Source organism: Dipodomys ordii, unplaced genomic scaffold (assembly GCF_000151885.1).
Source record: "Dipodomys ordii isolate 6190 unplaced genomic scaffold, Dord_2.0 Scaffold6, whole genome shotgun sequence".
NCBI classification, from domain to species: domain Eukaryota; kingdom Metazoa; phylum Chordata; class Mammalia; order Rodentia; family Heteromyidae; genus Dipodomys; species Dipodomys ordii.
Genome location: NW_012267222.1, coordinates 7,462,057 through 7,474,145, shown reverse-complemented (window position 1 = coordinate 7,474,145; position 12,089 = coordinate 7,462,057). Strand labels below are relative to the sequence as shown.

The 12,089-nt window shown below is 53.4% G+C and overlaps 1 protein-coding gene across 1 annotated transcript in view; it reads right to left on the bottom strand.

Annotated features, from left to right (window-relative positions):
* The window catches only part of Plod1 (procollagen-lysine, 2-oxoglutarate 5-dioxygenase 1), a 30,110-nt gene that overhangs the window by 6,409 nt on the left and 11,612 nt on the right, over positions 1 to 12,089 (bottom strand). Inside the window, 11 exon segments of the mRNA XM_013031876.1 lie at positions 374 to 571; positions 1,297 to 1,362; positions 1,886 to 1,999; positions 3,465 to 3,606; positions 3,866 to 3,991; positions 4,343 to 4,447; positions 6,863 to 6,984; positions 8,549 to 8,680; positions 9,223 to 9,324; positions 9,637 to 9,734; positions 11,689 to 11,752. Coding sequence (XP_012887330.1) covers positions 374 to 571; positions 1,297 to 1,362; positions 1,886 to 1,999; positions 3,465 to 3,606; positions 3,866 to 3,991; positions 4,343 to 4,447; positions 6,863 to 6,984; positions 8,549 to 8,680; positions 9,223 to 9,324; positions 9,637 to 9,734; positions 11,689 to 11,752 — 1,269 coding nt within the window.

Here is a 12,089-nt window from a genome sequence, read left to right as displayed (position 1 = left end):
CTGAGGGACAGCGCCCAGGCTCAGAGTTCAAGCCCCACAACCAATCGAAAAAACAAAAACAAAAATCCTAAAAGCAGTGTGTGAACTGACGAGGATCAGGTGCAGGCAGGGATTTCCCCCCCTCCCCCCGGAGAACAGCCTCTCCTGCCGCCTGTGTCTGATGCACCTGTTGCTATATCTGGGTGCCCTACAGCACACCCTTGCTACCCCCACACCATCTCACCCTGCTGGCCCACAGACAGGAGCAACTTACAGTTAAGGCAGTTCAAAGTCAGTCAGTGCCAGCATGGGAATCAACACTGCACCCCTACCTTCTCAACCCCTTCATTCCTGTCTGCAGGCACCCCCAAACACAAGAGGGCTTCTAAAAAACAGTCTGGGTAGCTAGAAGACCTAGAGTGGTGACATGGGGTGGGTGGGCAGTGTCCCTGCAGCCCCCAAATCCCAGTGTCTGGCGGGGGTGTACCTTGTTGTCGCCCAGGGACCACTGGCCATAGTGCTCCATCTCTTCCACCAGCTCATCACAGGCCGCCTCCGTGAAGATGGGGAACCAGTAGACGTCTGGGCAGGGCTGGGAAGAGGGAGGGCTCAGTCATAGCACCACCCCTCCTCTGTGATTGCATCCACTGCCTGTCCTCCCTACACCGACAGTCCTTGGAGTATTTCTGTGAAGCAGGGGCTCAGTGCATGCTGTGCAGGCTGAGCGAACTGTTGAAGGCAGAGCTCAGACAGTGCTGCTCAGCCAAGGTGGCAGAGCCACCAGTGCCGTGATCAGGAAAGGCAGGCACGTGCTCAGGAAGGAGGCTGCAGACATGGAGAGGACTTCCGGCCTACACATCCCACTCAGGGATCTCCGTCCCCCGTCCCGCTCCATGGAAGGGACCTGGGGCCCTCAAAGCCCCTGCAAGCCTCAGAGATAAACTGCCAACAGGACAACACAGCCACCTCCCCACCCCCTCCTCTTTTTGTTGTTGTTGTTGCCATACTCATCCTGGGGCTTGAACTCAGGGCCGGGGGCAGCCCCTAGCTTTCTTGCTCAAGGCTGGTATTATACCAATTGAGCCATGGTTCTACTTTAAGCTTTTTGTTGGTTAACTGGAGATTAAGAGTCTCACAGACTTTCTTCCTCGGTCTGGCTTTGAACTGTGAGCCCCAGATCTAAGCTTCCTGAGTAGCTAGGATGACGCACATGGCCCGCTCATTCTTCTTGCTCCAAGTGCTGCCAGAGTGGACAGGAAGGAGCTTCCCACCCCCAACCCCGGTGCCGGCAGTGCAGGGGACACCCACAGCCCTTACCGTCTCCACCAGCTTCCCCTCCAAGGCCTTGGTGTAATTCTCATGGATGTACTTTTCCTTCCAGTCCTGCAGGAAGGGAAAGCAGGCTGGGGTCCTTGGGTCTAGCCTGAGCCAGTGGGGGCTCAGGATGCTCAAGGAAGGTCTTGTTTCCACAGTCCCTCCATCCCCCCCCCACCTAATGTGAGTGGATATGAACATGCTTGAGAAGCAGGTGGGTGCATGCCTGGGCCCACTGAAGGTGTGTGCTGTGCACACACACATGTACATATGTGTGTTGGTGTATCACATGTCTATGCAGGTATACACAAAGGCTCACATCAGCTGCAAACTTCCACCATTCAGATACGTCATACTGTCCCTTCCCATGTCCACACAACACCCTCAGAAGGCAGACTGGGATGACACCCACATTAAGGCTAAATGAGTCTCCAAAAGCTGGGAGGCTGCAGACACAGCTGATGTCAGCTGACACCTGGTACCTCCACTAGATGGCGCTGCCCTGCGCCATCCAACAGAACTCTGTCCAGAGGGAGAGGGCAGGAGACCCACAGACCAGGGAGTCCCGCCCCTCCTCCACCCAGGATCTCACCTCAGGGTTGCTGAACACCTCCCAAAGATCGTTGTGCAGATGGGTGGTCTGGTAGTTATCCAGCGAGAGGAGATGGCCGAAAGGATGCCGGTTGGTCAGGAACATGAACACTTCCTAGAGAGAGCAACCCAAGCATGCAGAAGGCCCTCCTCACCCCACCCCTACGAACCATGGATGGAGAAGACCCTCCTCATTCACCTCTACACCCCATGGATGAAGAAGACTCTCTTCACCCCACCCCTGAGGCCTATGAATGGAGAAGATCCTCCTTACCCCACCCCTATAGCCTGTGGATAGAGAAGATCCTTCTCACCCCACCCCTACAGCCCATGCACTGGGAAGACCCTCCCCACCCTCCCCCTGCAGCCTGTGATGAAGACCCTTCCCACGCACCACCAGCCTGCCCCACCATGATTCAAGTTTCCAAGTGCAGATCCCCAGCACCCGGCTCTCCCCACAAGGAAATGGGATCAGGGAAAGCCCCTGGAAGACTGATCAGATAATAGAAGAACAGGCTGTGCTTTTCTCTTCTTTTTTGGTTGTTTTAGTATTTTCTGTGCTAAAGATTGAAGCCAGGCAGGGCCTCATGCATGTTGAGCAAGCACTCGGCTAAAGACTATTCTCATCTTGAAGTTTGTGTCACGGAAGAAAACCTTAGCATAATATCATATTTAAAAAGAAACAAACAAGCCAGGCGCCTGTGGCTTATACCTGTAATCCTAGCTGCTCAGGAGGCTGAGATCTAAGTTCAAAGCCAGCCGGAGCAGGAAAGTCCATGAGACTCTTATCTCTACTTTCAGAAAACCAGAAGTGGCACTGTGGCTCAAGCGGTAGAGTGCTCACCTTGAGCTGAAAAGCTGAGGGAGAATGCCCAGGCCTAGAGTTCAAGCCCATGACTGACCAAAAAAAAAAAGAAAAGAAACAAACAAACAAACCAAGTGCTGGTGGCTCACGCCTGTAACCCTAGCTACTCAGGAGGCTGAGATCTGAGGATCACAGTTCAAAGCCAGCCCAGGCAGGAAAGGCCATGAGACTCTTATCTCCAATAAACCACCAGAAAACCAGAAGTGGTGCTGTGGCTCAAGTGGTAGTGCTAGCCTTGAGCTGAAGAGCTAAGGGACAGAATCCAGGCCCAGAATTTAAGCCCCACAACTGACAGAAAAAAAAAAAAAAAAGAAGCAAACAAAAATAGGCTCTGGTAGCCAATGCCTTTAATCCAAGCTACTCAGGATGTGAAGATCAGAGGATACTGGTTCAAAGCCAGTCTGGGCAGCAAAGTCCTGTGAGACTTTTATCTCCAATTAACCACCAAAGAGCCAAAAGTGGCTCAAAGTGGTAGAGTGCTAGTCTTGGAGCAAAGGAAGCTCAGGGACAGCACCCAGGCCCTGAGTTCAAACTCTAGGACTGCCAAAAAAGAGAAAAGAAAAGAAAGAGAGCAGTATGAGATGAAATGCACACACAGAGTAAGAGGCAAACCAACACAGGTACGTGTTGGTCCACACACTGGTCCCACAGGCCTGAGGACTGGCTCCACCCAGTGCGGGGGGGGGGCGGGGGGACGGGGACAGCAGGGGCTCACCTGCTGCCGGATGTTGGCACAGAAGGCCATGTCGGCGTCCAGCTTGCTATGGTGAAACAGGTCTCTGTGCTGCAGCTCGGCCCGCAGGGCACTGCCCTTGATCAGGTAGATGTTGGAGATGTAGGGCACATTCCATACCCCGCTGAGGGACAGAGAGGGGGGCAAAAGGGGTCAACAGGCTGGCAGGTAGCGTCACAGGCTAGGAGGGCTGGATGGAGAGTGATCTGATTCTTCCACCCCAGATACCTGGGCCTAGGAACATGTGTCAGGAAGTCCTCCTCTATGTCTAACTGGAGTCCCCCTTGCTTGACGTTTGGCAGTAATCGGAAGGTGAGCAGGACAGGTTGGGAAGGGAGGCCCCACTGGAGAGGAGGGGCAGCCCCCTTGCCAGGGGTACTCACACTCTTCGGCCCTGCACGATGTCCACGTAGTCCTCAGAGCGGGCATAGTAGCCGTCTGCACTCAATGCCCCCCAGAAGTTGGACCAGAGTCTCCCATGGCGGGTTAAGAGTGGGGCGATGACATTCCTGAAGAAAGGGAGCTGCTCAGAGGAACCGGAAACCGAGCTGGCGATGGGGGGGGACAGGGGCCCGGCCGCCCTTCTGCAGGGGGGAGGGCTGGCCTGGACGGGGCTGGACCATCAGCCTCTTCCTCCCTCCCGTGCAGGGGGCTGGGGGCGGGGCAGGGGTGTGGCCATTCATGATCAGCCCTTATTGTCAGGGTGAGGATCCCACAGCCCAAAAAGAGAGAGGCCCAGATGGAGGATATAGAAACAGGGGCTGCTGCAGCCTGCCCCTGCCCTGCCCGGACCTCTCCCAGTAGGCGTGGGGATGGAGCTGGCCTATCTGTTACATCAGCAGTGGGGTGGCCCTGCTTACTTGTTCTGCTCAATCAGCAGCCTCAGGCTGTCTGCCTCTGTCAGGGCCACGTCGGCATCCACGCTGAAGTAGTAGGTGCAGGCCAGGTCCTGGCGGCAGAGGTCTCTGTGAAGGAAGAGTCCCTGAGGTCAGCCTCTGCCCACATCGGTCACCATGGTTTGGCTTCATGACACACCAGTGGAGCAGCTGCAGAGAGGCCTGTGAAGCCCCAGTGCACACTGGGAATTGTTGGAGGTCCCTCCTAACGCTGAGGCTCACATCTGAGCTCCTGTTCTCAACATGAAGGCCCAGAGCTAGACAAATGATAAACGCTGGATCCGGGAAGAGCGTAGGCCACCATAGGCCTGTAGAACACTGTGCGGGGAGCGCTTGGAACTAGTGCAGAGCAATAAACCATACATCTGGTACCCAAGTTGGAGCTAGTCTTTAACTAGCTCAGCTTGCTTGCTCAGTTGGTGCTCTGCCACTTGAGCCATGCTTCCAGCCTGGCTTTTTGCCAGTTATTTTGGCATAGATTTTGGTAGATGACTTGGTTTCCATCCCAAGCAGTGCCAACAGAAATACAGAAATAAAAACGTATATCAGCCATGCACCAGTGTGCTCACACCTGTTATCCTAATTGCACAGGAGGCTGAGATCTGGAGGATCATAGTTTGAGACCAACCCAGGTAGAAAAGTCTGCCAAGACTCCAATCTCCAAAATAACCATCAAAAAGCCAAGCTTGGAAGCATGGCTCAAGTGGCAGAACAAGCAAGTCAAGCTAACAAAAATAAAGAAACAAATAGAAAAGCTGTCCTTTTTGCTCCTTTGGTTCAGAGCTTAACAAATGATGCCTGGTGAGGATGTTCCCTCTGCCTGGTTTTGTATGGCCAGTGAGCTAAAAACAGCTAAACATGGCTTTCCATCCTTAAATGACAGAGGGAGAAATTGAAAGAACACATGGAAAGGATGCCTTCCTCTGAGCAAGCTCAATTTCAGTATCCATAAATACAGTGTTGCTGGATTGCAGCCAAACTCATTCGTTTTGTCTCATCTGGAGCTGCCTTACAGCGTGGCCATGGGGCCTGCAAAGACTGACATATGTCCTATCCTTCACAAGGAGTTTGCCAACCCTGAGTCTGGACCCAAAACAATTCGACAGTCAACACACATTATTTGCATCTGCTGGGTACCGGTGGCTCATACCTGTAATCCTAGCTACTCAGCAGGCTGAGATCTGAGGATCGCTGACCAAAGCCAGACCAGGCAGGAAAGTCCAAGAGACTTTTATCTCCAATGAACCACCAAAAAAACAGAAGTGGCACTGTGGCTCAAAGTGGTAGAATGCAAGCCTTGTATAAAAGAGCTCAAGGGACAGTGCCCAGGCCCCGAGTCCAAGTCCCACAACAGACAAAAAAACAATTTTTTTTTCTTGTTTTCTGGTGGTAATGGAGTTTGAACTCACGGCCTCATGACTCCTAGGTTGAATCCACCACCAGAGCCATGTCTCCAGCCCTGATCGTCTCTGGTGATTTTTAGGATAAAATCTCATTCCCAGCTCAGACACACCTATGAGCCAAAATCTAACTCCTTTAAGTTTCTCAGTGTTGCTAGGATCATAGGTATGTGCCACTGGGTCCAGTTCCCTATGTTAACATGGGTCTCTCAGACTTTTCTATCCTGGCTTGCCTGGGATCACAATTCAATTCTCCCAATCTCAGCTTCCCACAGGAATAAAAAGTACACATCAGTGTACACAGCTGTAGGTTGAGAAGGGATCTCTTGAACTTTTCTTCCTGGGCTGGCCTCAAACCTTGAGCCTCCTAATATCTCAGCCTCCCAAGTAGCTAGGATTATAGGTGCCACCAGCACCTGGCTTCTTTTGTTGTTTCTGGTCGTGGGGCCTGAACTCTGTCCCTCAGCTCTTCAGCTCAAGGCTAGCACTCTTGACTGGCTTCTTAATAATACAGGTAAAAAACAGTTTGTTTCTATCAGCCTTTACCTACTCTAGCCCCTCCTCTTTCCTTAATTTACTGCGTGCGTGAGTGCATGTGTACGTGTGTGTGCGTGAGTGAGTGCGTGCGTGCATGTGTGTATGTATACTAGGCATTGAACTCAGAGCCCAAAGTTCGTTTTTGTTCAGGATTGGTGCTCTACCACTTGAGCCACACCTCTGCTCCCGTTTCTGTTAGTTGAAGACAAAGGGTTTCTCAGATGTGTCTGCTTGGGCTGGCTTTGAACTGGGATCCTCAGATCTCAGCCTCCTGAATAGCTAGGATTACAGGTGTTAGCCATGGGTGCTAGTATGTCTTCTTCATTTGCTTCTTGAGTTCAAATGCCACTGCTCAGCCTGCCCTGTAGTCCTGAGTTTGTAGGGGAGAGACTATTTCCCCCCAGTTGGCAGTTGGGAACTGTGAGGCCCAGACAGGGGCCAGAATGTGCCCGGAGGAGACCGCAGGGCCTTGTACATTCCTGTCCTCTGCCCGCCATGGTCAAACGCCCTACCACCACCAGCCAAAGGAGCCCCATCTCTGACTCACGCGCCCATGTTCCTGGCGTCCGCGTTTGCCATCCGCACCTCGGGACCCACCAGTTTCACAGACTGGTACTCGCCCCCATGCTCTGCCAGGAACTGCTCCACCTGGGCCCTGTGGTGCTTCTCCTGAGAGGGAGGAGGATGTGGAGGGGGAAGATGAAGGGGAGGACCAGGACATGGAGCCCATCCAGCCATGGATCGCAGCCTGGCTGTCCTCTTCACCTCTGGTATGTTCTAGAGCTCTGCCCAGGCTGGGTCCAACGTTCAGTCAGTGTCCTTTCCTGGCCATCCTTGGACCAGACCCAGACCCACAGGCCTCTCAGAGCCCCTGCTACCCCTAACTCTGCAAGCCCCACACCCAGAGATTGTTGACCCTAGAAGTCTGAGAGTGATTCCTGTGTATGTGTGTGTGTACACATGCAAGTCCTAGGCTTGAACTCAAAGTCTCTTAGCTTTTTCACTGAAGGGTAGTGCTTTTCTACTTGAGCCACAGCTCTACTTCTAGCTTCTTTCTGGTTAACTGAAGATAAAAGTCTCATCGACTTTCCTGCCCAGCCTGGCTTTAAACTTCAGTCCTCAGATCTCAGCCTCCTGAGCAGCTGGGATGATAAGCGTAAACCACAGATGTCCCATTGGCCTCAATTTTTTTTTTTGTCAGTCTGGGCTTGGGTGCTGTCACTCAGCTCTTTAGCTCAAGGCGAGCGCTCTACCACTTAAGCCACAGCACCACTCCTAGTTTTCTGAGTGGTTTATTGGAGATAAGAGTCTCTCAGCCTTTCCTGTCCAGGCTGGCTTTGAACTGCGATCCTCAGATCTCAGCCTCCTGAGTAGCTAGGATTTCAGGCATGAGCCACCATGCCCAGCTGGCTTCAAACTCTTGATCCTAGCTTTGCACAATGTCAGTATTGTAGCCAATTAAGTTTGTCTAAAGTGCCATTATTGCCAATTGGGAACAAAGTATTTTTGTGTGCCAATACTGGAACTTGAGCTCAGGGCCATAGGCACTGTCCCTTAGATTTTTCCACTGAAGAATAGCACTCTATCACTTGAGCCACAGCTCTACTTCTGGCTTTTTGGTGGTTAAATGGAGATAAAGAGTCTCCTCACTGGGCGCTGGTGGCTCAGGCCTGTAATCCTAGCTACTCAAGAGGTTGAGATCTGAGGATCACAATTTGAAGCCAGCCTGGGCAGGAAAGTCTGTGAAACTCATCTTCAATTAACCACTAAAAAACCAGAAGTGGCACTGTGGCTCGAAGTGGTAGAGCACTAGCTTTGAGCAAAAGCACTCAGGGACAGTGCTTAGGCCCTGAGTTCAAGCCCCACAACCAACAAAACAAAATAAAAAACCCTCTTGATCCTCCTGCCTCAGCCTCCCCAGTGCTGGGATGGGAAGTCAGGGGTGTATCACCACACCTGGTGATTACCCCTATTTCATCAATGAAGAAAAGGAAGCACAGAGATGGTTAGGTCCCTGCCCGTGGTCACACAGCCACTAGAAGCAGCAGTGCTGAGATCCAAGCCACACCAGTCTGGCTCCAGAATCGACCTACTGATTGGAAGATTCAGCCCACCACTCCACATGGCCCAAGCAAACGTCTTTCAGCTGGACCCTCAGGGGTCTCAGGCTACCTCATGGGGCTGAGCTCTTAAGCCAAGCCACCAGGAATGCCCCAGAGCACCCGCTACTCACGTGGTTGTGAATGAAAAGCCGCATCTGTTTCCGAGGGTAGTGGAGTCGCAGGAGCCGCTGGAAAAACAGGGACAGGAACGGCGTGGGCTGCTCAATGAACACACCGACCAGGACCACGGGCAGGGCTTCATCCTGTGTGGGGGCGGGTGGGCGGGCAGGGGACCCGAGCTCAGCAGGGTCCAACCACTGCACTGCTGAGCCCTGAGCTGCAACCAGAAGCCGGTGGCCTCAGCAGGACCAGAGAGCCTGGGCCCTGGAGTGCCAAGCTCTGCGCAGGTGGGCAGAGGTGGGGCTGGCAGGGCAGAGTGGAGGGAGCGGTGGAATCTGGGGCTCAGAGGGGGTGGCATTCTATTGGGGGAGCCTCCGGTGGTGCTCAAGGTGGGCTGGGGAGGATGAAGGTCCTGGCATGGGGCGGGGCCACAGGAGCTGGAGGATCCAGAGGGAAGAAACCCAAACAGGCCTGTGGAAGGAGGCTGGAGCCTGGAGAATCTAGGAGGGCTTCCAGGAGGAGGCACTTGAAGGGAGAACAAAGGAGATGGGACCTTTGACAGGATGGTGACTTCTTTTTCTCCCGTCCGAGATAGTCTATTCAGAACAGGCTATTCAGAATCACCCATCCTCCTCTCCCACCTCTAAGGACTGGTCCCAAAGGTCCCCTGGGTGGGCAGCCTCACCCCAATGCCCCTGAGGCTGCGCAGACCCTCCTCACACACGGTGCAGCCTGTCTCGAAGGTCCAGAAGCGTGGGATGTAGTTGCCCAGGTAGTTCAGCTGTAGCTGTCAGAAGACACAGGGTTAGGAGCTGGCTCCGCCCACTCCCAGCCACCTAGATTGGACAGGAGCCACTCCCACCTCCACCTGGATTGGACAGAAGCAGGCCCAGCCCCACCCACTCCTAGCCACCAGCCCATATCACCTGGGCTGGACAGGAGCAGGCCTAGCCCCGCCTACTCCCTAACACCAGCCCATCTCCCCTAGTTTCTGGTGGGTAGCACACTCAGACCTTCCCACCCAGCAGGTAGAGGGGAAAAGGTTCTACCCCTAGGAGATAGCTGTGCCTGCTCCAAGTGTCCAGCGTTGTCTCCCTACCTTGGTGGGCCCGTTGCCATGGATCAGGACTGGGAGAGTGTCGTAGGCCAGGTTCCGTGCTCTCACGTGGCCCATTTCAAACTTGAGTACCACTTCATCTGAGGGTCAAGAAAGCCCAGCCCAGAGTCAGCCAGAGATGCAAGCCTAGGGCTGACAGGCTGCAAGCAGACCATGGCCTGAGGCAAGGTTACTTGACCCCCTCTGAGCCTCAGTTTCCCTACCTGGGCGCCCCAGTGGGACCTCCCCCGCTCACTCATGCTCTGACCCCACCAGTCCGTATATAACAGGTAGGAGCTAGACACCAGTGGTTCACACCTGTAGGTCTTGCTACTCAGGAGGCTGAGAACTGAGGATTGTGGTTCAAGATCAGCCCAGGCAGAAAATTCCCAGTGAGACTCTTAACTCCAATTAACCACTCACAAAAAAGAAGTGGTGCTGTGGCTTAAATGGTAGAGTGCTACTAGCCTTGAGCACAAAGGGACTCAGGGATGGCGCCCAGGCCCTGAGTTCAAGCCCCACAATCAACAAAACTAAAAAAAGAAAGAAAAAGAAAACAGGTAGGGAAGCAGGGAACAGCAGTTCATGCCTGTAATCTTAGCCAAGAAGGTAGATCTGAGGATCATATTCCTAAGCCAGCCCAAGCAGAGAAGTCTGTAAGAGTCTTATCTCCAATTAACCACCAAAAAGCCAAAAGTGGAGCTATAGCTCAAGTGGTAAAGAGTTAAAAAGCTAAAGAACAGTGCTCAGACCCCAAGTTCAAGCCCTAAACCTGACAACCAAAAAAGAAAAAGAAAAAGGAGAAAAGACAGTAGGAAATTAATGCCATAGCTGCTGGGAGGGGGCTCGTCCTGGAGAGAACTCCCTATGCAAGGACCTCTAGTGACCCTGCTTCTCTAGCAAGGCCCATGAACCCCAGAAACCCCAGGCAAGAAGGGGAAGAAGTTTCTGCATTTTGCTGGGAGAGAAGCTAACACTTCACCAGATCCTGAAAGAGCCCATAAAAACCACCAATGATGCCAGGCGCCAGTGGCTCACTCCTGTAATCCTAGCTACTCAGAAGGCTGAGATCTGAGGATCAAGGTTCAAAGCTAGCCTGGGCAGGAAAGTCTGTGAGACTCCTATCTCCAATTAACCACCAGAAAACCAGAAGTGGCACTAGCCTTGAGCTGAAGAGCTGAGAAACAGCGCCCAGGCCCAGAGTTCAAGCCCTAAGACCAAAAAAAAAAAAAAAAGCAAAAACAAAAACAAAAAAACACCAGTGGAATGGTTCTGGTCCCATATGGTAAGACTGGATATTGATGGGGCTGGGAAGGTGGATCAGTGGTAGAGTGCTTGGCTTGCATGCATGAGGCCGTAGGTTCGATTCCTCAGCACCACATAAACAGAAAAGGCTGGGAATGGTACTGTGGCTCATGTGATAGAGTGCTAGCCTTGAGCTGAAGAGCTCAGGGACTGCACGAGTGCAAGCCCCACGACCGACCTGCCTGGGAGGCAGGTGACATGCTCTGGGTCACCCAGAAATAGAGCAAAGAGGCATGGACACAAGGCTCAGCTCCAGGGCCTTTGTGGCCTCAAGGCAAGTGGCCACTCTTGATCACAGGTCACCTACCAACTCCTCCCTGCCTCTGTCCCCCTCTGTCCCCATCATCAGCCCAGGAATCCTTCATCAGAAGAAGAGAGGGCTGAAGAAGCCGGAGGGGCCCATCTGTACCAACATGGCATTGGGACAGGGCCAGGATCTGGTATCTACTGTGGGCACCACACAGCTCTTCCCCGCCCACCTTCCCAGAGGGACACAGCTCTGCTCCAAGATGTCCAGATGGGCAAGAGGTTGACAAGTCTCCCTGCAGAAGGCCCAGGGAAGATCCTTCCCCAGTTTCCTGTCCTGCTCAGACCCTGTTGGAACACCCTTTTCCAACGGTACAACTCAGACTCTATCTCCTACAGCCACTCAGGCCCACTTCCTTCTATGTAGCCCCACCCCTCCCACGGTCTATCTCAGGCCCCGCCCCCTCCTACCAGCTATGGGAACTCCTGCAAGTGGCTGCTTACCCAAGGCCCCGTCCAGGTTCTGGAAGATCCGGCAGCGGTGGTCCAGGGTGATATTGATCTGCTCCTGTAGAACAAGGGCACCAGGCTGCAGCAGGGATGGGCTTGCTGGGCCCAGCACCCGCAGTGTGGGGAGTCTGTCCCCATGTTCTGCCTTGTTACATCAGGGCAGCCTGGAGCCCTGAGAAGGCCAGCCAGTCACCAAGGCCACAGGATCTATGGGTCTAGATGCAACACCCACAGAGAGCCAGGAAATTGCAGGACCAGAAGAAAGCTAAGGAAGCAGTGCGTTAATTACCACAATAATGGGCTGGGAAGGTGGCTCAGTGGTAGAGCGCTTGCCTTGCATGCCTGAGGCCCTGGGTTCGATTCCTCAGCACCACATAAGCAAAAAGAAAAAAACC